The following is a 23,445-nucleotide window of genomic DNA, read 5'->3' as shown; positions in this document are numbered from 1 at the left end:
TAAATAAAAATTGAGGTTATACTGAATGTCAAGTCAACGTATCGGTTGATTTGACAGCTGACAAGCATTTGTGCTCTTTCTACTACATCACTCTAGAGTAGGACAGTAAATGCAACTAACATAACCTCAACTAAAACGGTAAACAATAAACATTCCAACTTACAATTTGTAGATGCTCCACTATGTTTTTAAGGGGTAAATTTCAAAGTATAGAATCCCGCTTATGCTTGTTAGTATGGTCAACTTCCGTCCTATACTCAATCCATAGGTTTACAAAGGCTAGCCAGAGTTGTAAGTTGTTTCAACACAGGAAGACCCTCATAAACCAACTGTCTAGACAGTTTTCCAGGTTTACTCGGATTATTATGACGATTTCGAAGCAGGTTGGTCCGTTTTGGACTCCAATAATCGTGACAAAGCGGATTTTGAGTGGGAAACTGTCAGGTACTTTATCCGAAGTATTTTTCCTGTACTGCTCACCTACTCACTCACCTGGCAGGTGATTGAGCATTGGAAGCCTCAATTACACGCAAGTAGCTGCAGCTACACCCACTACCAGTTTTAAAAATATCAATTCCAGGCTTTAAGACACTACCATCAAGTCTTTACTGCCTTACTGTACTTAACTTACTTAATGGGGTACAAAATTACAGTTTTAGCCCTGTTGCAGCCTGTGCTGTTTTACTTAGTGGGCAGAAGGGGGTTTAAACCGCTGATTTGGGCTTGCAACCTTATTTGCCTGGCTTTAATAGCAGGATTTAAGAATTTATGTGCTTATCCAAGGTTTGTCGACTATATGGGACTGGACCAGTTTAGGGCATTTTTGAGTGTGCTGATTTTGTGCTGGATGAACTTAAAATGCACCAGCTTCTTTCTGAGCAACCCCCCGGGGGCGAAGCCCGATTTAAAGTACTGTTTCTACCTGCCTACATTGTTTGTAGGCCCTTTTATACAATCAAGCAACTTTAAAGCTCCACAACAGTCTTTGTGGGTTAGGTTAGGCAAATTGGGGCTGGATATTGCCAGGTGCACGTTCTGGGCTGTATTTGTGGAATGTGGTTTGCATTTTATTTACGTGAATGCCACCATGTTTCAACTTGAGGTGAGTTCCATCCAATCTCTGAAACACACAGCTAAAACTATGGGTTTTTTTTAAGTTAGTGGGACAGTTGGATTTTTGGGCTTTGTGTGGTTGGGGGTACTTGATGGGGCAGTATTTTCATATTAAGTATGTTGTCCAGTATGGGCTGAGTACAGCCCTGGCTGCCTTTGATGGTGTGACAGTACCCAGACTACCGCGTTGTATCGGAAGAGTGCATTTATACTCAGATATGTGGAAATACTTTGATCCTGGCCTGTACACTTTTCTTAAAATGTAGGGGGTTAATTTTAACCAGCACAAGAGAAATGTGATTTTTTTTCAAAGGTTTATATACGTTCCCTGCCGAAAAATGGGTTTAAACAAGTTGTTAGCTTCATTTCTGTGCTTTGGCTTTGTATACTTGTGGCACGGTACTGAACTGTACATTCTAATTTGGGCGGGTCTTAACTTTGTTGGAGTGACTCTGGAGACTGCTTCAGCCACCTTATACACGGAAAAACTCAACAAATTTGAGTGTTTCAGAGGAGAAAGCACAAAGAGGAGACTTAAGAACATCCTGGCAGCCCCACTTTTAGCAATGTCGGCCGTGTCCAATTTTTACTTTTTTGCCGGCAAAGAGGTGGGGGATTTGTTTGTTCAGAGGCTTTTTGGAGGTACTTTGCACCTGTCAGCTGTAAAGGTTGATTGAAATTTTTTTCCTGATTACAGAGACGTGGTTGAGTCAGTTTGTACTAATTTTTGTACTGTACTGTTGCTGTGAGGTGTCAACGGAGTTGCGAAACGTGGAGAGTGGTAAAATGGGGCAATAAAAATCGCAAAAAACCACTCAAGTTGTATTTAGAAATTTTAATAAAGCTGCATTCTAGCACTCAAAGAGCTTTTAACTGAAAATGTTTGTTTCTTCCGGTTTTCCTCTAGACGTTTCAATGCTTCTTGTTTTTTCTTTTCAATCAGTTCTTGCTGTTGTTTGGCTTGCAGTTTGGCTAAAGCTTGAAGCCGTTTTTTCTCGATTTCCTCCGGAGAACACCTCAAGGGAGCTGTAAGTTCACCATTTTATCCTTGCTCACACACCACCAATTTAGCCTTACTTACAATCTGAAATTTGTTGTTTCTGTTTGGCTTGAAGTTTTGCTTTAGCCTCTAAATGTTTTCTTTCGATTTCCAGCAGGACATCTTTAGATAGTTCAGCTAAAAAAGCTTCAATAAACCAGAAAAAAACTATAAAATCCCACTTACCTTTGGAGTAGTTTTCAAAGCTTTGAGTTCGATGCCATTCTACTTTATTTGTGACAGTTTTCACAGCATCAAATTTTACACAATTCTCTGACACTGACCTAGGAAAATCTTTAATGTTTCTACTACTACTATTTTTAATTGATTGGGCTTGTTTACACTGTTTAAGATCTGCAACTTGGGTTAATTGATCAAACACATCCTCACTCATTTCAGTTATCAGATTATCCAGAGAGTCATTGAAAATATCACTGTCTTTAATTGCTTGTTGAGCCTTACTCATTTTATCACACTTAGGTTCAGTTGAAGGGCCACTATCACAGTCCAACCTTTTATAGGCTTTATCAATCTCTTCCTCCACTTGCTGGCTGAATAAAATCAATTTATCATCCATACCATCATCAAAAGGGTCTTCAACACTGTCTTCTTCTTGAGTTATCAATTCTTCAATTGCTTGGCTCAAATTGCCAGCCTTGAAACTTGCTTCCTCTCTGGGTGACAATAACAAACTCTCCTCATGCTCAGGCGGTTTAGCTATTTCCGCTTTTAAAGCCCTCAACTCTTCGCGTAACTTACAAAAATCCTGTTTTATCTGCTGGTTATTGTTGGACGGGTGCCGGCGCAACGGTACTTTAGGAGACTGTTGCAAGTTGAGACGTTTCTTTGATTTGCGCACCACTCTGCCTTTTTTCCTTTCAGGCAAATTGTAGTCCCATAAAACGTCCACGTCCTCGCGCAGTTCCTGCGTTGAACAAGGGAAATATGGACTGTCCTCATCTTCAGATCGCGGATTACTGATACGAACTGGGGTTTTTGTTTCCTCTAAAAATTACCACTGATTAAGTGTGTTTCCAAAGGGGGCGGGTTTTACCGTTTGTTGGATGGCGAGTCAGCGCCAATTTTGGTTTGTCCCGGTTAACTTCCATTGATTTAAAGGTGTTTAAACTGAAAATAAAGTGTTTCTCTGAAATAAACAGTTTCAGGTTAGGTTAGTTTAAAGGGCGCCCTGTTGTGTTTGTCACTTGTCAATTTTTGACTGCTGTCAGTGACATTAAGGATGTTTGTACAAGGTTGCCAAATTTTTTCTTGGTTAATAGGCAGAGACTGAAAAAAAAGTTTTTAAATATTAGACTGTTTAATTATAATTGTAAGACGGTATTTTTCGTGTCATGTGACTGCTGTTGACAAGACTTAACTTAACATTTTCATGAGTATGCTTGGTTGCCATTTTTACAGTTAAGCCTCGGACTCTAATCTAAAAGCTTGTTTGTTTTTGATATTATCATCACTGATCTAGTTAAAAGGCGCGTGATTCTGCTGAATGAAAGTTTATTAGCAGATTAGTGCTAACCGCATTAACACTTCAGCTTTCTAAATATTAGTAGTTTACAGTCGCGTGTGTTTGACTTGTATTCAATAGTGTGTTTGCCGAATCTGTGGTGCACGTTTGCGTATGCAAATTGGTGTTTGGACAAAAAACAATGTGCGTTTAGTTGGCAACCGCGCCCCAATTTGTCACCTGTCAGCTGTCAACCGTTGAAAATCATATGATCGTAATCAGTGACGTGAAAAAGTGAAAGGATGACAGCGAAAAAGGTAGAAGTTGCTATGTGAGTTTCAAAAGTGGTATTACTTCCTGCTTTTATTTATTCAAGTATTCGGCCGGTTGCGTTATCGCATTGATGAGCGCGATCTCGAACTTGGCGCGATAACAACCGCTCTTATCACGCACTAAACACATTCCGTAGCTCCCCCACAGAATCACATTTTAGTGAGTGTAGTAGTAGTAGTAGTAGTTCACTGTTCCAGAAATTGAGATTGAACCCAATTTACGTTCAATTTTCAGCCCAATGTCGCTGCTGTCGTTTACTAAAAGCGTGGACCGGGGCTCCTACGAAAAACTCTCGATACGCGACAGCGCCAGGTCATTGAAAAAGTATGGCTCAACCAGCACAAAGAACAATACCAGAAACGAGAGCTACGTCAAACACTTTGTCAGTAACACTGACACCTTGCAGGGCATCGCTCTTAAGTACAACGTCACTGTAAGTAACATTTTTTTACACCAAAACCCTTTTTTAACCGAATCACCCAGATAGAACAGATTAGAAGAGCTAACAAGTTATGGGCTTCGGACAGTTTGTTTTTGAGGGAATTTCTGCTGATCCCTCAAAGTGAAAATGCCAATGAGGTACAGTCACCTGGTGACAGTTCTCAATCCTCCCTAACCAGTCCCAGTGCTGATGAGAGTCTGAATCAAAACAGAATGTCAGTGGCGAGCAGCACAAGAAGCAACAGCTTTGATGAGGAGAATATCAGCGATTTTCTTAGTAAAATTGACGCTTCCATAGCCAGTACCAAGGAGGTGGTCAAGAAGGTGACCAGTTCTAGTCAGTGAGTAATTTTGTCACATGTAAGCAAGGTTGCCAAACAGTTTTTTTCTTTGATTACCCAGTCACGGTTGGCCAGCTATGCAATAATAATTGTGGAGAAACTCACCTAATTAAATTGTAATCTAGTCCCAGTGCAAACAGACAGTAATCTTTACTGTTATGAAGGTTTTATCAGTGATTTTATTTGTTTTGCACTCTCTCAGACAATCTTAATTCATTATGAGATTCTCAGGTGATTTTTATGGCTTATAAAGTATTTATTGCTCACTTGTCAAGATGGTGGTTAATGTCAATATTGCTATTAATTGACAGTTGACAGTTTCAAATCTAATAACTAGGGATGGGATCATTTTTTCAGTAACTAGTTGTAAATTCAATTTTTTTAAGTGTCACATGTTCCACAACATTAGAAAGTTCAAAACTGCATTACTTGTGGTCACATGACTCAAATTTTTGTAATTTGAATTTTGACAGCTTCAATTTGGCGTCTCGGCCAATTTTCAAGGTCAAATCTGTATTTATTAGGGTCACGTGACTGTTTTGACTATTTTTTTTTCATTTTAATTGCAGTTTTTTTATCTTGTTGACATTTACACTTTAAATTTGACGTTTTGCAAAATTTTTGCCGTTAAAATTCTATTTAGCAGAGTAACATGACATCAGAATTTTTGACAGTTGCTATGTTTGTGACAAATCAACCAAAATTGTCACATCTGTCAAAATCTAGCCAAAAAATGACAATAAAAACTATAAAGAAACTCTGAAAGTTAATTAACCCTATAAAGTATATTAAACTCATTTTATAGGTTTATGGTTGTGATTTTGACAGTCTTGAAGTATGTTTGTTAGTTTGACATTGTCGTTTGAGCTACCCTTTCACTAAAAACTGTCAAAATTTTATTCGTGAAGCTATAAAGTGTCAAGCCAATTTGTACTCATTTGCATTGTTTCAAGTGTGTTTTATACGTTCATAGCCTTATGAATAGGATTTTTGACAGTTGCCACGTTTGTGACAGTTCAAGCTGCGTCCAAAATTGACAGCTACATGTCACATCTGTCGAAACCCGGCCCCAAAATGACAGCGAAACTATTAAGAAACCCTGAAATTTGATTAGTCCTATGGAAAGTTTATTTCAATCATTTTATAGGGCTATGCTTGTCATTCTGAGAGTTTTTATGAATGATGTGCTAGGAAGACGATTTTTGACAGTTGTCACATTAATGACAGATCAAGCTGTGTCCAAAATTGAGAGATACATGTCATATCTGTCAAAATCCAGCCAAAAACGACATTAAAACTATAAAGAAACCCTGAAAGTTGATTAATGAAATAAGAGTGTATTAAAATCATTTTATAGGTTTATGGTTGTGATTTTGACATTTCTGAAGTATGATTGTTAGTTTGACATTGTCGTTTGAGCTACCCTTTCACTAAAAACTGTCAAAATTTTATTCGTGAAGCTATAAAGTGTCAAGCCAATTTGTACTCATTTGCATTGTTTCAAGTGTGTTTTATACGTTCATAGCCTTATGAATAGGATTTTTGACAGTTGCCACGTTTGTGACAGTTCAAGCTGCGTCCAAAATTGACAGCAACATGTCACATCTGTCAAAACCCGGCCCCAAAATGACAGTGTTACTATTAAGAAACCCTGAAATTTGATTAGTCCTATGGAAAGTTTATTTCAATCATTTTATATTGTCATTCTGAGAGTTTTTATAAATGATATACTAGGAAGACGATTTTTGACAGTTGTCACATTAATGACAGATCAAGCTGTGTCCAAAATTGAGAGATACATGTCACATCTGTCAAAATCCAGCCAGAAACAACACTAAAACTATAAAGAAACCCTGAAAGTTGATTAACAAAATAAAAGTGTATTAAAATCATTTTATAGGTTTATGGTGGTGATTTTGACGAATGTTTGTTAGTTTTGACATTTTCATTTGATTTATTACACTTCACTGTCAAAATACTGTCAAACTTGCATTCATGAAGCTATAAAGCGGCATTCAACTGATTTGTGCTCATTTACACTGTTTTCAGTTTGAACTTTGACAGATTTGACGTTCTAGAAAATTGTCAATTTTAAAATTGTATTTATTAGGGTCACGTGACTGTTTTGACTATTTTTTTTAATTGCAATTTTTTTATCCTGTTGACATTTGCACTTTAAATTTGACGTTTTGCAAAATTTTTGCGGTTAAAATTCTATTTAGCAGAGTAACGTGACATCAGAATTTTTGACAGTTGCTATGTTTGTGACAAATCAAGCTGCGTCCAAAATTGTCACATCTGTCAAAATCTAGCCAAAAAATGACAATAAACCTATAAAGAAACTTTGAAAGTTAATTAACCCTATAAAGTATATTAAACTCATTTTTTAGGTTTATGGTTGTGATTTTGACAGTTCTGAAGTATGATTGTTAGATTGACATTGTCGTTTGAGCTACCCTTTCACTAAAAACTGTCAAAATTTTATTCGTGAAGCTATAAAGTGTCAAGCCAATTTGTACTCATTTGCATTGTTTCAAGTATGTTTTATACGTTCATAGCCTTATGAATAGGATTTTTGACAGTTGCCACGTTTGTGACAGTTCAAGCTGCGTCCAAAATTGACAGCTACATGTCACATCTGTCAAAACCCGGCCCCAAAATGACAGCAAAACTATTAAGAAACCCTGAAATTTGATTAATCCTATGGAAAGTTTATTGCAATCATTTCATAGGTTTATGGTTGTCATTCTGAGAGTTTTTATGAATGATATACTAGGAAGACGATTTTTGTCAGTTGTCACATTAATGACAGATCAAGCTGTGTCCAAAATTGAGAGATACATGTCACATCTGTCAAAATCCAGCCGAAAATCACATTGAAACTATAAAGAAACCCTGAAAGTAGATTAACGAAATAAGAGTGTATTAAAATCATTTTATAGGTTTATGGTGCTGATTTTGACGAATGTTTGTTAGTTTTGACATTGTCAGTTGATCTATTACACTTCACTGTCAAAATACTGTCAAACTTGCATTCATGAAGCTATAAAGCGTCATTCAACTGATTTGTGCTCATTTACACTGTCTTCAATTTGAACTTTGACAGATTTGACGTTCTAGAAAATTGTCAATTTCAAAATTGTATTTATTAGGGTCACGTGACTGTTTTTTTCAAACTGAATTTTTTAAATTTCGACACATGGAATTGGTTTTAATGATTTTTAGACACAATTTTAACTTTGACAGAATTGAGGTGTCAAATGTCAATATGAGATTGTAAATATGGACATGTTTGATTCCAATGTGTTTTTAAATCTGCAACTTGTTCTTGACAGTTCGGTCAAATAGGCTGACGTAAAGACAAAACTTTGAGTTTGATGTTGTCATGTCAATATTAGCGTTAACTGACAGTTGACAGTTTGGCCATTAATAAAGACTTTTTGACATTGTGACATTGACAAACAAACGACTCTACTAATATTTTCTCTGAAACTAGATTTGGTTCGGATCTACCGTCAGCAACTGACCAGAGACGATCCAAACCGCAGGCGCGACTCAGACAGCAACATCAGAACAATAACGTGGGACGGGCGACGGCAGCGCCCCCTTTAAACACGGTGGTGACGGTGCAACAGGGTAAACAGGTGCGAACCAGTCTCGAATTGCACGAACAGCAACAGGAGGAACTGTTCGAGTTGTAGCGGGACTTTACCGGCGTTTGAATGCGCGTTAAACTTGCCAGATTCGAGTGCGTGTGATTTTTTTTTAGGGTTAAGGCTTCAGAGCAAAAAGTCGGTGCTTGAAAGAATTTGCGAAATGTTGTGTGTGTATATAAATTTATGGGCCACCCTGTATATACGACGCATCTTTCACAAACAGGTTTTTTCTATTTTAACGTATATTTGTTGACTATTTAGTAGCTATAATCAGGTGAGATTATGTTCTGGGTTGGTCTTAAATAGTAGGCCAATCTAAACCCTCCAAGTCGGCTTACCAAAAAGGAGATTAACTATATTTTAGTAAATAATCAATAAAATTGGTTCTATTTACGTCATATACACCTAAATGGTATCTAAATGTACATAAGCACTTTCTTGGATTTGCCGCTGTTTTGTGTTTTGTTTTCAATAATTGTTATTGTAGATGTCTAGTCTAGTTGTGATACTGTATCACTGGTTTGCTAACCGTACCTAGGGAAAGGTTTTTCAGCTCTAACCTCTAAAAAGTGCTCAAGCCTTCCTCGGTATGCCTTCTCGAGAACGAAAAAAGTTATAAATATTATAGTCTTTTTACTATAACTACCGAAAAACAAGTAAATAAATGTTAATTTTTCTATTTTGTGTGTTTACCCATCCAATGACAGCTGTCACTATCGCCTCCTGTACCTGGATAGGACTAGTTGATACAAAACGAATACGTGAAACCAGTTATATTCATCAAAAAAATAACCAACAGTAAAATATATTTAAAGTGATAGAATAACACTTATATTTGATGCTTAACACTCTAAACTATTAGAAATTCATTTTGTGTTCCCTAAAAGTTCAACAATCCGTTGCTCGTTCCTCAAAATATTGCCTCGTACAGTCAGAATTTCCTGTTCCTGTTTAGATATGTCCTGACGTAAGTGACCCAGTTTGTCCAGTAGCGGTTTACTGGATTCCTCAGCTAATCTGTTAAAAACAAATCCTTAAAAATCAGTGTTTAAGTGTCAGTTTTACGCACTTTTTCTGCTTGTCAATTTCCGCGTACAGTTGCCGTTTCGTGTTGGTCCACGTTTGCAGTTCACTGTGCATCGCCTCCAGGTCTTCGTGCAAATAGTTCATTAGTTTTCCTAACGGGTTGGCGGTTTTGGTCAGGGACTGTATCAAACCTCTTAGTTGCGTGACTTCCCGTGTGGTGGCGTCCTTACCTCGCAAACCTGTTGGATTGTTTCTAAATAGTTTCGCAACATTTAAGGGGTGGTTACCATCTTGATCCCAGTCAATTTCAACTCTTCTCCCCGCCACTCCGTCCTCTTGAATTTGCTCTAAAATTTGTTCAACCAGTTGACCTTTTTCTCCAGCGAAATCTGGCAACGTCTCGTCCACCACTTCTGGTGCATTCTAATTCCATTTTACTTTGATACACTAACCGTATCAATTAAAAATAATTTCTTACTTGAATGACAACGGTGTCTTCGTCTTCTCCTAGACCACTGTCGAAATTCTCTACGATCACTTTAATGTTACCCATAGCGACTGGTTCTGGCAACAGCGCAGAGTCGGGACGTAGGCGTGGTGCTCCAGGTCTAGCACTGGACGGGCGCACGCTCGGTGGTCTCAACGTGGACACTAAAGAAACTTGTCTGTTTGACAACATTTGCAAAAAAACACAAATTACCTGAAGTTGATGCAGTTTTTAATTCACCACTTTTCGGGCGGGCTGACTTGGGTCTAACCAATCCAGCACTACTTTGCCTTGCATTGGAAAAACCTGACACATCTTGTACCTCAACTTTCTTCGGTGTATCCACAACTAATTCCTCTTTTGTTGCATCAGTAGTAACCACTTCTTCAGTCACTTCCTTTGTCTCACTCTCATGAGGTGGTTCTTCTTCTTTTACCGTCTTTTTAGACTTTTTCTCTTTGGTTTGGTTATTGTGGCTTCTGTCTGATTTTGGGGTTGTATCGCTTTTACTTTTTAAATTGCTTCTAGTCACACTGGTTTCTCTTTGAGGTTTTCTAGTTGAAGGTTTTTTGGTGGCTGCCTTGTCTTTAGGAGCACTGTGTAATTGAGCCACGTAGTTTTTAGTGTCTACTTTTTTGTCTATACATTTTGCTATGGTTTGCAGTAAAATGTTTGTCTCCTTTGGTTCCAACCCGGCTATAATTTTGCTGGGTCTCACTTTCAGTTCAGTTTTTGACACAATTTCTACAGAAATTGCGTTAATTATTATAGGTTTATTAAAGGTGTGGTGTAAACTTACTCACTGCGTCGATAAGTTTAGTGAGGAAAGCCATTTTGGCCTCTTTTTCTTTAACGTTATCCGACTCCAATTCCGATTCGGCAAACAGTCCCTCCAAGAATCCAGTTTCCTTAATAACCGCCTTGATGACATCGTGCAAAAAACGGAACGGTGGTTTTTTCAGGAGTTTTTCACTTAAAACTGGCTTTTTCACGTATTTCCCTAAGGTTTTTTGCGTTTTTACAATTATTTCCGGCCCCACGTCTGACATATTCTTTTTAGGGCCCCACTTGGAGTTGTTGACAATCGCGTTACCATGGAAACACCGTTTGACAGTTTGACAGTTGGTTAGCGCCTGCGATGTAGACAACGCGTCGTCCATTTTCAGTAAATGCAGCGTCGGTTGTCCAACTTCAGGGGCTATCCTAGCTAGTTTTAACGTAGAATTCACCCTTAAAACCTTCACAATTTATCCCTAAAGTCAATTAATCGCATTTTAAAACTTAAGGGGTGCAAGTGCTTTTAAATATTGAACCCTAAAAAGGTATACTTTCCCTACGACGACATCTTTGTTTTGCGTGTCATCGCCTTACGGAAAACCAAGGGGCGGTCCTAACCTCAAACTAACAGTGTTTACAAGTTTGAAAATTGGGGGGGCGAAGCCCTAGGGGCATTATGGAACTGAGTGGCGTCAAATCAGTGAAAAACGAAGTAAAAGAAGAATCACAGGATATGGAATTTGAAAGACAATCAATTCCACCGCACATTTTACAGCACTTGTCCTCACGAAAAGAGGGCAACATGCAACTAGTTCAGTTGGAGGATGGAAAGTTCACCTATATAATTGAGTAAGAGCTTTTAACATTGTTATTGCTTTTGTAATTTTTTCTCAAAGTCCAAATGTGGCCGGTAATGAGGAGGAAGAGTTTGAGCTGGTCAACACTGAACACTACATTATTGAGGAGTATGTGGAAGAGTATGAGGACCCTGAGGAATACGAGACTGTTTATGTGGAAACAGTATCAGGCGAGGAGGATGAAGGTAGGTGGTTTAAAGGTAGTTTCAAGTAATGGAATTATTTAAAAGCCCCAGGAGAGGTGTACACTATATCAGAAGTTGATGAGGAGCACCCTGAAGATGATACAGAACAAACAACTGGCAACCAGGTAAGTTACTATTTTGACAGTTTTGTTAGCTAAATTGTAAAAATAGTCTCCAGTGGAAAGCCCCAAACTGGAAAAAATAAAAATTGAATCACCAGCTAAACAGTCAGAGGAAGTGCTTTATGAGTGTAGTATCTGCAACAAGGATTTTAGGACTCCACAAGGGGTTAAAAGGCATATAAACATTTTCCATACTAAGGAACAACCGGCCAGTAAAGATGAGTTGACTTTTTCCTTATGTTTTTGCTGTGGGGAACCCTCAGACAGTGCACACACTGTAAGTTAATCGATATTTTCTTTCCAGTGGTGTAATTTTCAAAATTATAGACTGGAGACTTTTCTTGTGATAAATGCGGACTGTTATTCATTCTGCAACACTCACTAGACACACATAAAAGTGTGGAACACCCTGTTGATGGGAAGTACCAGTGTTCTGAGTGCAACAAAATTTTCTCAAGTAAGTTCAGACTTTAATGTTGTTGAAATTGTGGTAATTTGCTGCTAAACTAGACAAGGAACTACTGATTGAGCATGTAAAGACGCATTCGCTTAAATCGGTTAAGTGTGACGATTGTGGGAAAGAGTTTTCCCGGAAATACCATCTGGACAGGCACATCGGTCCCGCTGGGTGTATGGGACTGTTGAAACAAGTCTACGATTGTAGGGTTTGCGGCAAATCGTTTTCGCGTAAAGACAACCTGGCCGAACACCTGAAAGGCCATGCGGGGATTATGCACAAACGGAAACGTATTTATACGTGCGAATTCTGTATGAAGGAGTTTACCGGGTTGGCCTTGCTACAAATTCACGTCCGAACTCATACAGGTGAGTGTTTGACAGCTGTCAGTTGTTAAAATGACTTTTTGACCAGAAAATTGAAAAACGTGATAATTCAAAAATAATTCGTTTTTTACATTTTTGTACTATTAACTTAAAAGTGTTTAGGCAGGTGAGGTTAATTCTGAAAATAAAAAATTTTCTGAAAAAAAAATCATTTCTTGACAATTCTAGTTTTTAATTTTTCAAGATCAAACGGTGCATGGTACCAAAAAAGTGTATGGAAGGTAAAAGTTGCATCTCATCGAAGTGCATTTGTGGTAAAAATTTCAGACTTCTAACCTGAAACGTTTCTGAGATATTGAGCAAAAAACGAGAGTCAACTTTGACGCCCTCTAGCGGCTAAACGGGGCCACTCAGTCGTGCCCGCTCAACGTCACGTGATAGCCCCGTTCATTAGCTTTCTTTTGTTATACGGTGGTTTTATACAGGGTGTTTCAAATAAGCGAGTTATGGACGATTTTCTGGACAAGTGCACGGAATTGTAATCTAAATTAGGGATTTTTTGGGCCTACTATACTAACGGCGACCATTTTGAATTTTCTTGAATTAAAGTGATTTTTTTTAACTAATTTGAACCTGGGGAACACAAATCTGACGTCCATTTTGTTTTAAATGGCACCATTTCGGAGATGACCTTAAAATTATGTCAATTTTGACACTTTAAGGCGTGGCACCGTTGCACAATGACATTTCGATAAATGACAGTTTAAGGCATTTTTGTACTATTAACCTAAAAGTATTTAAGTAGTTGAGGTTAATTTTGAAAATAAAAAAAATTTTGAAAAAAATCGCCCTTGAAAATTCTTGACAATTTTAGTTTTTAATTTTTCAAAGTCAAACGGTGCACGGTACCAAAAAAGTGTATGGAAGGTGAAAGTTGCATCCCATCGCATGCATTTGTGGTAAAAAATTTCAGATCTCTAACCTACAAGGTTTCTGAGATATTGAGCAAAAAACGAGAGTCAACTTTGACGCCCTCTAGCGGCTAAATGGGGCCACTTAGCCCCGTTTATTAGCTTTCTTTTGTTATACGGTGGTTTTATACAGGGTGTTTCAAATAAGCGAGTTATGGACGATTTTCTGGAAAAGTGCACGGAATTGTAAGCTAAATTAGGGATTTTTTGGGCCTACTATACTAACGACGACCATTTTGGATTTTCTTCAATTAAAATGATTTTTTTAACTAATTCGAACCTGGGGAACACAAATCTGACGTCCATTTTGCTCTAACTGGCACCATTTCGGAGATGACCTTAAAATTATGTCAATTTTGACACTTTAAGGCGTGGCACCGTTGCACAATGACATTTCGGGAAATGACACTTTAAGTCATTTTTGTTCTATTAACCTGAAGGTATTTAAGTAGTTGAGGTTAATTTTAAAAATAAAAAATTTTCTGAAAAAAATCAGTTCTTGACAATTCTAGTTTTTAATTTTTTAAAGTCAAATGGAGCGTGGTACCAAAATAGTGTATAGAAGATAAAAGTTTCATCCCATCGAGGTGCATTTGTGGTAAAACAAATCAGATCTCTAACCTGAAACGTTTCTGAGATATTGAGCAAAAAACGAGAGTCAACTTTGACGCCCTCTAGCGGCTAAACGGGGCCACTTAGCCGTGCCCGCTCAACGTCACGCGATAGCCCTGTTTCTTAGCTTTCTTTTGTTATACGGCGGTTTTATACAGAGTGTTTCAAATAAGCGAGTTATGAACGATTTTCTGGAAGAGTGCAGCAAAATTTCGCTCAAATTGGGAATTTCTGCTTTCAAGGAGGGTGGTCAAAGTAGGCTGCTAGAGCAAAAACAATTGAATTTGGATACAAACATTTTACATCAAGTAGGCCTAGAATTTGACGTAGATTTCAAAAATCGAATAAAAAATTATAAGTTTGGTTTGTTGCTCAAATTTGGGACACCCTGTATACTGATTATCCAGGAATAAACTATGAATATGCAAATATCTACAAGATTTATATTTTTGGTATTTTTTTTATAAAATAAAAATTAAACAAGTTACAAGGATGTTAAAAATGTATTGAATCACCCTGAAAAACTACTCCATTGTATTTGACAATAACTCGGTTATTTTGACAATTATAGGGTGGTTCAATATACCAATTTGTAGCCCTTTAAATTGTCTTTTGACCACCCTGTATAGCGTTTTTACCTAAAACGTCGAATAAGTGAGTTATTTACTGTTAAAACTGAGTTGTTTGATTTTGACAGTCTTTACTGTGGCAGCCCGTAACTCTGTTATTTTGACAGTTACAGGGTGGTTCAATATACCAATTTGTAGCCCTTGAAATTCTCTTTTGATCCCCCTCTCTCATTAGAATGCATGATAAGTTTGACATTAACAATGACAAGTTTGACAGTTATTTTCCCAAAGTAATTTTTCAAAAAAAATTGAAATTTTCCGACTCGAAAATTACCGCTTTTACATCTTTTTGCTTTGCTCAGGTGAACGACCCTACGGATGTGACGTTTGCGATAAAAAGTTTCCCTCTTGCGGCGCCTTAAAGAAACACCGTCGTAAGCACACTGGAGAAAAGCCTTATACTTGTCCGCAGGTGATTTTTTTAAATTTTTAGGTTAGAACTGTAGTTTAGCGTTGATTTTGTAGTGCGGAGTGAAGTTTGCAGCCAAGGAAACGTTGAACCGACACTGGCGCACCCACACGGGCGATAAGCCGCACAAATGTCAGTTTTGCGGCAAAGTTAGTCTTGTCACAACTGTCAAATGTAATTTTTTTTAAAAGAAACTGCTTTGCAGGCTTTTATTCAGGCCGCGCAATTGCGCGCCCACATTTTCCATCACACCGGCGAAAATGCGTTCGTTTGTCCGCACTGCAATCGCGCCTTTAACCGTAAACTACGTCTCACCACCCACATTAAGTATATGCACGAGGGGGCGCAGCCCCTCCCGTGCCCCCAAACGGGCTGTCGCAAAACCTTTTTCCGCAAAGAGGACATTCACCGTCACTTGTTGACGCACAGCGGCGATAAACGTGAGTTGTCGCAGTTTGACAGTAGTGATGCAATTTTTGACAGTTTGGTTGCAGCCTACAAATGTGACGTGTGCGACAAAGCGTTTACGGTCAAGTCGTCGTTGAAAGTGCACCAAAACATCCATAAAAAAGAGCAACCGGTCACGTGCGAAATTTGTCACAGGGGGTTTATTAGGAAGGATTGTTTGATGAGACATATGAGAGCCAGACATCGGTAAGTCTCTTTTTTTGACAGAATTTGCATAAATTACCCCTGACTTGTGAGTTAAAACCACTAAAGCTCGGTTCTTATGTATCCGGAATTATAACGGAGCGCGGGGTGCGGAATGAATGCTTTTTACGCACGGAAAACTACTTGTCGTTCACATGTGACGAGTGACACAGCTGCGGAATGGTTGACGGAATAGTGTTAATACAAGTGAGTTGTACAGGCGATTTTGTCCTTGACTGTCCTTTCAAACTGTGTTTCTAGCAGTTCAAATTTTGACACTGTTTTTCTAACTGACTATACTCGATTTTTTAGTGTTTTTTTAGACTATTGGATAGGAAATTTAATGAGGATTCCAAAAATGTGCTTAAAACTGTCTTTTTCACACTACAAGTGGGTTTTACAGGCGATTTTGCCCTTGACTGTCCATTCAAACTGTGTTTCTGTAAGTTCAAACTTTGACACTGTTTTTCTCTCTGACTGTACTCAATTTGGTAGTGTTTTTTTAGGTTAATGGATAGGAAATTTAATGAGGATTCCAAAAATGTGCTTAAAACTGTCATTTTCACACTACAAGTGGGTTTTACAGGCGATTTTGTCCTTGACTGTCCTTTCACACTGTGTTTCTGTTAGTTCAAATTTTGACACTGTTTTTCTCTCTGACTGTACTCAATTTGGTAGTGTTTTTTTAGGTTAATGGATAGGAAATTTAATAAGGATTCCAAAAATGTGCTTAAAACTGTCTTTTTCACACCACAAATGGGTTTTACAGGCGATTTTGTCCTTGACTGTCCATTCAAACTGTGTTTCTGTTAGTTCAAACTTTGACACTGTTTTTCTCTCTGACTATACTCAATTTGGTAGTGTTTTCTTAGGTTAGTGGATAGGAAATTTAATGAGGATTCCAAAAATGTGCTTAAAACTGTCATTTTCTCATTCCATGTGGGTTTTACAGGCGATTTTGTCCTTGACTGTCCTTTCAAACTGTGTTTCTAACAATTCAAACTTTGACACCATTTTTCACCATGACTGTACCGATATGTTTTTTGTTTTTTTTTTTGGCTATTGAATAGGAAATTTAATGAGGATTCCAAAAATGTACTTAAATCAAACATTTTCCCGCTAGAAGTGGGTTTTACCAGCAATTTTGTCCCTGACTGTCCTTCCGAAGTGTGTTTCTTTTAGTTCAAAATTTGACACTGCTTTTCTCCCAGACTGTACCACATTTTATACGGTTTTTCCAAGTAACTGAATAGGAAATTTAACGAGGATTCCAAAAATGTGCTTAAAACTGTCATTTTCACACCACAAATGGGTTTTACAGGCGATTTTGTCCTTGACTGTCCTTTCAAACTGTGTTTCTGTTAGTTCAAACTTTGACACTGTTTTTCTTTCTGACTGTACTCAATTTGGTAGTGTTTTTTTAGGTTAGTTGATAGGAAATTTAATGAGGATTCCAAAAATGTGCTTAAAACTGTCATTTTCTCACTCCAAGTGAGTTTAACAGACGATTTTGTCGCTGACTGTGTTTTCAAACTTTGGCAGCACTTTTCTCCCTGACTGTACCGAATTTAGTGATATTTTTTTAGGTTAGTAGATAGGAAATTTAATAAGGATTCCGAAAATATGATTAAAACTGTCATTTTCACACTACAAGTGGGTTTTACAGATGATTTTGTCCTTGACTGTCCTTTCAAACTATGTCTCTGTTAGTTCAAATTTTGACACTTTTTTTCTCTCTGGCTGTACTCAATTTGGTAGTGTTTTTTTAGGCTATTGGATAGGAAATTTAATAAGGATTTCAAAAATGTGCTTAAAACTGTCATTTTCTCACTCCAAGTGAGTTTAACAGACGATTTTGTCCTTGACTGTCCTTTCAAACTGTGTTTCTAACAATTCAAACTTTGACACCATTTTTCACCATGACTGTACCGATATGTTTTTTGTTTTTTTTTTGGCTATTGAATAGGAAATTTAATGAGGATTCCAAAAATGTACTTAAATCAAACATTTTCTCGCTAGAAGTGGGTTTTACCAGCAATTTTGTCCCTGACTGTCCTTCCGAACTGTGTTTCTTTTAGTTCAAAATTTGACACGGCTTTTCTCCCAGACTGTACCACATTTTATACGGTTTTTCCAAGTAACTGAATAGGAAATTTAACGAGGATTCCAAAAATGTGCTTAAAACTGTCATTTTCACACCACAAATGGGTTTTACAGGCGATTTTGTCCTTGACTGTCCTTTCAAACTGTGTTTCTAGCAGTTCAAATTTTGACACTGTTTTTCTAACTGACTATACTCGATTTTTTAGTGTTTTTTTAGGTTAGTTGATAGGAAATTTAATGAGGATTCCAAAAATGTGCTTAAAACTGTCATTTTCTCACTCCAAGTGAGTTTAACAGACGATTTTGTCCTTGACTGTCCTTTCAAACTGTGTTTCTAACAATTCAAACTTTGACACCATTTTTCACCATGACTGTACCGATATGTTTTTTGTTTTTTTTTGGCTATTGAATAGGAAATTTAATGAGGATTCCAGAAATGTACTTAAATCAAACATTTTCTCGCTAGAAGTGGGTTTTACCAGCAATTTTGTCCCTGACTGTCCTTCCGAAGTGTGTTTCTTTTAGTTCAAAATTTGACACTGCTTTTCTCCCAGACTGTACCACATTTTATATACGGTTTTTCCAAGTAACTGAATAGGAAATTTAATGAGGATTCTAAAAATGTGCTTAAAACTGTCATTTTCTCATTCCAAGTGGGTTTTACAGGCGATTTTGTCTCTGACTGTCCTTTCAAACTGTGTTTCTGGCAGTTCAAACTTTGACACTGTTTTTCTAACTGACTCTACTCGATTTTTTAGTGTTTTTTTAGACTATTGGATAGGAAATTTAATGAGGATTCCAAAAATGTGCTTAAAACTGTAATTTTCTCATTCCAAGTGGGTTTTACAGGCGATTTTGTCCTTTACTGTCCTTTCAAACTGTGTTTCTAACAATTCAAACTTTGACACCATTTTTCACCATGACTGTACCGATATGTTTTTTGTTTTTTTTTTGGCTATTGAATAGGAAATTTAATGAGGATTCCAAAAATGTGCTTAAAACTGTCATTTTCACACTACAAGTGGGTTTTACAGTCGATTTTGTCCTTGACTGTCCTTTCAAACTGTGTTTTTAGCAGTTGAAATTTTGACACTGTTTTTCTAACTGACTATACTCGATTTTTTAGTGTTTTTTTAGACTATTGGATAGGAAATTTAATGAGGATTCCAAAAATGCGCAACTGTCATTTTCACACCACAAATGGGTTTTACAGGCGATTTTGTCCTTGACTTTCAAACTGTGTTTCTGTTAGTTCAAACTTTGACACTGTTTTTTTCTCTGACTATACTAGATTTTTTAGTGTTTTTTTAGACTATTGGATAGGAAATTTAATGAGGATTCCAAAAATGTGCTTAAAACTGTCATTTTCTCATTCCAAGTGAGTTTAACAGACGATTTTGTCGCTGATTGTGTTTTCAAACTTTGGCAACACTTTTCTCCCTGACTGTACCGAATTTAGTGATATTTTTTTAGGCTGTTGGATAGGAAATTTAATAAGGATTCCAAAAATATGCTTAAAACTGTCATTTTCACACTATAAGTGGGTTTTACAGGCGATTTTGTCCTTGACTGTCTATTCAAACTGTGTTTCTGTTAGTTCAAACTATGACACTGTTTTTCTCTCTGACTGTACTCAATTTGGTAGTGTTTTTTTAGGTTAGTGGATAGGTTTTTAATGAGGATTTCAAAAATGTGCTTAAAACTGTCATTTTCTCATTCCAAGTGGGTTTTACAGGCGATTTTGTCTCTGACTGTCCTTTCAAACTGTGTTTCTGGCAGTTCAAACTTTGGCAGCACTTTTCTCCCTGACTGTACCGAATTTTGTGATTTTTTTTTAGGTTATTGGATAAGAAATTTAATGAGGATTCCAAAAATGTGCTTAAAACTGTCATTTTCTCACTCCAAGTGAGTTTAACAGACGATTTTGTTGCTGACTGTCTTTTCAAACTGTGTTTCTGGCAGTTCAAACTTTGACAGCGCTTTTCTTTCTGACTGTACCGAATACCTATAATTGGCAATCTGATGCCAAGCCTTCTTCAAGGCATTATTATCCTTGTGTTGAGGGTGCTTAGAATCCCACAAAATGGGGAACTTTGGACAAAATCAATTAGCGTAGTGTTAAAATCGTTTTCGGACATATTTGCTTTGCTGTTTCTGTTTTGTTTTCTGTCCCTGTCATGAATGTCATGATTACGACGTTTACGCGCGGAAAATATCAAAATATGCAATCCGGTCCGGATAGACGGACAGAACGCTGATTGGCTGAACGATTTTCCGCTGTCCGCATTCCGCGAATGTTCCGGATTCATGTGAACCAAGCTTAACAGTGCTGCAAAGTGTATGTAAAGTCCATGACGTTTATTGATCAGTGATTCCAGAAATCAGTTGTCAAACTGTCCTACAGCTTGACAGATGACACAGGCTCAATCAAAACAAAACAAGATGGCGGCTTTACCCTCTATTGTTTAGTTAATTATCTTTGTTTTTAGGGATTTCCTGGAAGATATAGTATCAAATGTAGAAAAGAAACGACTTCAGTCCCAACTACTGAAAGCGGTGGCTGACGCTTCGTCCACCTCAGTCAAAGACACGACAGTCTGGAGCGAACTAACATTAACCGGTACCACTACATTTTAGTCACCCCAAGTTTCTCTAACTTTTTGTAAAAATTGCAGAATCAATCAAAGAACTGTTAAGTTTATTGGTGGATGAAGAATGTTTGAAGGAGTTTGGGTACCCGGACGCGCCAGTCGATCGAGTGTTGGAGGGGGTGATAAAGCGATGCGGCCACGATCCTGCCTTGGAAAGCGAATTTGACTATATTGGACGTATGCGTGAAAACGCCAAACTGTTATTTAAGGTCAGTCTGGCAACCTTGTATGTGACAATTTAATTTTTGAAATTTTTCAGGTTGTTATTGACAATAAAGCGGTTAACGAGCTGTTTAACAACCAATCAGTAGACGAAGTTATAATGCACGTACTGAAACTGGTTAGAAAACAATCTAGTGGGGCTACTTCAAACAGTGAGGATGATGAAATGGAGGTGAATGATGACAATGACAGTTCTGTAGATAATCCCAACGATCTTAATAGCAGTCAAGATGATTAAATTTTATAAATAAATGGAATTTAGTTTCAATTGAAACAACCAGTTAACTTAAATAAGTTTATTTGTTAAAAAAAAAGTCACTCTTCAGGAATCTCAAGACTGCCCTCATTCACTTCATCAATGAGGTCATGGGGTGCTTTTCCGTCTATCGTGCACCCAACTGATTGGGCAGTACCTAAATCAAATGAAACCTTGTAACCTCCGACACTCAAAAATTGAATACAATGTGCCTTTCCTGTAGTAACACTCTTAGTAGTACGTAAGAGTGGGTTGCAAATAAGAAAGACTCTTAATTTAGGCACTTGGCTTAAGGGACCAAGCAATGTTTCTGACAAGTCCCACAAACACCATGTGCCCTACTAGAAATAAACTTGAAACTTACCTAAAACTTCCTTGACTGTTCCCGACAAATGTTTAGCCATGGAACGCGGCCTCATTTGCCTGGCAATGGCAATGATATCATCAAGAGACAAGTTACCACTGTGCTTGACTGTATTACAAAAAAACACACTGTAACCACTTTGTTTTGACGTTAAACGGGTTTCACTTACTGTTTTTCTGCTTCTTCCTGTCTCTGGGCGGCTCTTTTAGTGCTTTAATGAGCAGAGACGCGGCCGAAGGCACCACAGAAATGGCGGCTTGCCTGTTTTGGATTTTCAACTGGACGGTGATTTTCAGACCTTTCCAGTCGGCCGTGCCTTTGGCGATGTCGTCTCCCACTTTTTTGGGGGACTAGAAATTTCAATTTGAGGTTAGGAATACGGCTACAAGATTTTTATTAATTTAGGGGGTACTCACCAGACCTAGGGGACCAATTTTAGGGGCCAGGGATGATGTAGCTCCCACTTCACCACCAACACATCTCAGATACACTGCGAAAAACACGAAAATATTAGTGTTGTTGTTCCTTCAGTCACTTTACAAAAGTAGGGTTTTTGGTAATGAAAGGGCCACTTACCGAGTTTCACCTCGTTGGGGTCGAATTTTGGTGGCATTTTGTTTCGTTTGCAAACAAATTTTACAAAGAAAACGGCCCCGTACAGCCGATGATTGCGGATTCGAAAAATAAAGTCCTATCGTCAACAAATGACGATTTGCGAAGAACTATGACACTGTTGACAAAAGAAAGAAACAACAACTGACGTTTGGGACAGTAATGACAGCAGACTAGTGGCGCTGCCAGTGTTGCCATATTTTGTTGTGAAAAAAAAGTGACTGTGACTGTAAGAAATATATTACAAAATTCATTTGACTTAACATACTAATCGATATGAAATGTATCGGCCGGCAGTCTCTGAAGATCGAATAATTTTAACCACCTAAAACAATACAGAAATATACTTATTATAAAACTAAGAAAAAAAAAATGATTTTATCAACCTGTCCACGTTTGAGTCCAAAGTATCTGGCAACAGGATCTCCAGCTTGGATTCTCATTAGCATGTTCTCTTTCAATTTGTACCTTAAACAGGGGGTAAACATAAATTATGTACAATCATAACACAAAATTACCTAGCAAGCAGTTCAGCTTTCTCTTCAGGATTCATCACAACATGTTCAGGCACCAGCTCATGCTCAGTAATGTTAATCAACAATTCGGACTCCAAAAACTGTTCCAAAATATATTTGGGAGCCATATCAACTAAAGACTGTTTTGCTGACGGTGTCATCCCAGCCTAGAAACACTTACAACACTAAAAAGGCTTAATCAAAATGTTAACAACCCACTTGCACCACAATAATGGCTCTGTGAATGTTTTCATCTTGCATCCGCTGGCAGTAAGTTTTGATAGTTTTAATACCAATTTTTGGTTCGTCGGGAAAAAAAAACAAACATCTGATCCGTAGGATCGTCGTTGTGGGCCACCAAAACGATCAAGTCACTTCTCGAGGGACGTTTTTCACTAAAAACAACCCCAGCCACTTGTCAAGCCTCCCAGTGATTTGTACAGAGCAGTTTACCTGGGTTTATCCCCGAAATGCTCTTTGAACTGTTCTAAGGTCTGATCCAACTCGTCTTGAGTCACCAAATAGCCCCGATCGTGGCATAACTGCAATAAATTTGTCTCTAGTCCAGGAGTTCCACAACAACATATAGATTGAGGTTAGGATTACCTGCATTACGGTTTTACGGATACGCCACAGTTTGTAAGTTTCAGCTTCGTCATCCATGGCCGGTAAGTCCTTTTGGGTTGTCCAAAATTAGGTGGTTACCAAGGAAAAACTAGAATTTTGTTTGTTTACAACCCGGCCAGTGTTTTGGGAGGAAAATTTGCAAAATGCAAATGGCGGATCTTTTTTTAAATCCTTTCTCTCTCTCTTGTTAGACGAAAATTA

The 23,445-nt window shown here is 37.8% G+C and overlaps 7 protein-coding genes across 13 annotated transcripts; 3 read left to right on the top strand and 4 right to left on the bottom strand.

The window, feature by feature from the left end:
• Positions 1–2: 2 nt before the first annotated feature.
• Positions 3–1,976, top strand: rasp (protein-cysteine N-palmitoyltransferase Rasp). Its single transcript, XM_081980086.1, has 6 exons — positions 3–291; positions 342–529; positions 581–1,102; positions 1,158–1,375; positions 1,427–1,755; positions 1,811–1,976. Exons 1-6 carry the CDS (start codon positions 183–185, stop codon positions 1,909–1,911), a joined length of 1,467 nt encoding a protein of 488 aa, XP_081836212.1. The 5' UTR covers positions 3–182; the 3' UTR covers positions 1,912–1,976.
• Positions 348–9,064, top strand: red (LysM peptidoglycan-binding domain-containing protein red). Of its 4 annotated transcripts, XM_081980120.1 has the most exons (5): positions 3,780–3,931; positions 3,991–4,106; positions 4,182–4,380; positions 4,431–4,729; positions 8,226–9,064. In XM_081980120.1, exons 3-5 carry the CDS (start codon positions 4,186–4,188, stop codon positions 8,428–8,430), a joined length of 699 nt encoding a protein of 232 aa, XP_081836246.1. In that variant the 5' UTR covers positions 3,780–3,931; positions 3,991–4,106; positions 4,182–4,185; the 3' UTR covers positions 8,431–9,064. The 4 variants fall into 4 exon arrangements, with proteins under 4 accessions (XP_081836247.1, XP_081836246.1, XP_081836244.1 ...); XM_081980121.1 differs by lacking the exons at positions 3,780–3,931; positions 3,991–4,106 and adding an exon at positions 348–444; XM_081980118.1 differs by lacking the exon at positions 3,991–4,106 and having other exon boundaries at positions 3,808–3,945.
• Positions 1,923–3,362, bottom strand: LOC145729375 (uncharacterized). Of its 3 annotated transcripts, none has more exons than XM_081980108.1 (5): positions 3,207–3,362; positions 2,495–3,157; positions 2,339–2,431; positions 2,195–2,290; positions 1,923–2,139 (listed from the first exon to the last, which is right to left on the bottom strand). In XM_081980108.1, exons 1-5 carry the CDS (start codon positions 3,259–3,261, stop codon positions 1,949–1,951), a joined length of 1,098 nt encoding a protein of 365 aa, XP_081836234.1. In that variant the 5' UTR covers positions 3,262–3,362; the 3' UTR covers positions 1,923–1,948. The 3 variants fall into 3 exon arrangements, with proteins under 3 accessions (XP_081836234.1, XP_081836233.1, XP_081836232.1); XM_081980107.1 differs by having other exon boundaries at positions 2,339–2,436; positions 2,497–3,157; XM_081980106.1 differs by having other exon boundaries at positions 2,339–3,157; positions 3,207–3,361.
• Positions 9,065–9,143: 79 nt separating the features above from the next.
• IFT54 (intraflagellar transport 54) lies at positions 9,144–11,058 on the bottom strand. Its single transcript, XM_081980085.1, has 6 exons — positions 10,698–11,058; positions 10,112–10,642; positions 9,890–10,062; positions 9,699–9,834; positions 9,455–9,650; positions 9,144–9,402 (listed from the first exon to the last, which is right to left on the bottom strand). Exons 1-6 carry the CDS (start codon positions 11,056–11,058, stop codon positions 9,252–9,254), a joined length of 1,548 nt encoding a protein of 515 aa, XP_081836211.1. The 3' UTR covers positions 9,144–9,251.
• A 147-nt stretch (positions 11,059–11,205) lies between these two features.
• Positions 11,206–21,155, top strand: LOC145729354 (uncharacterized). Of its 2 annotated transcripts, none has more exons than XM_081980073.1 (13): positions 11,206–11,524; positions 11,572–11,717; positions 11,769–11,842; positions 11,889–12,116; positions 12,167–12,296; positions 12,350–12,664; positions 15,137–15,246; positions 15,300–15,392; positions 15,449–15,683; positions 15,738–15,897; positions 20,487–20,617; positions 20,673–20,857; positions 20,908–21,155. In XM_081980073.1, the coding sequence occupies exons 1-13, from the start codon at positions 11,352–11,354 to the stop codon at positions 21,106–21,108; spliced, it is 2,181 nt and encodes a 726-aa protein (XP_081836199.1). In that variant the 5' UTR covers positions 11,206–11,351; the 3' UTR covers positions 21,109–21,155. The 2 variants fall into 2 exon arrangements, with proteins under 2 accessions (XP_081836199.1, XP_081836196.1); XM_081980070.1 differs by having other exon boundaries at positions 11,763–11,842.
• On the bottom strand, positions 21,152–22,229 carry RpL12 (ribosomal protein L12). The gene is made up of 5 exons (XM_081980126.1): positions 22,067–22,229; positions 21,907–21,980; positions 21,660–21,840; positions 21,491–21,598; positions 21,152–21,283 (listed from the first exon to the last, which is right to left on the bottom strand). Exons 1-5 carry the CDS (start codon positions 22,101–22,103, stop codon positions 21,186–21,188), a joined length of 498 nt encoding a protein of 165 aa, XP_081836252.1. The 5' UTR covers positions 22,104–22,229; the 3' UTR covers positions 21,152–21,185.
• Positions 22,230–22,324: 95 nt separating this feature from the next.
• Positions 22,325–23,366, bottom strand: Polr2E (DNA-directed RNA polymerases I, II, and III subunit Rpb5). Its single transcript, XM_081980123.1, is given in 7 exon segments — positions 22,325–22,427; positions 22,489–22,570; positions 22,621–22,784; positions 22,837–22,935; positions 22,937–23,012; positions 23,071–23,159; positions 23,224–23,366. Coding segments are annotated over 7 exon segments (633 nt in total). The 5' UTR covers positions 23,281–23,366; the 3' UTR covers positions 22,325–22,361.
• Positions 23,367–23,445: the final 79 nt, after the last annotated feature.

Source organism: Ips typographus, linkage group LG5, assembly GCF_016097725.1.
Source record: "Ips typographus isolate SLU linkage group LG5, UJ_Ityp_2.0, whole genome shotgun sequence".
NCBI classification, from domain to species: Eukaryota; Metazoa; Arthropoda; class Insecta; order Coleoptera; family Curculionidae; genus Ips; species Ips typographus.
The sequence above is the reverse complement of the archived record's forward strand: the minus strand, read 5'-3'. Positions and strand labels throughout refer to the sequence as shown.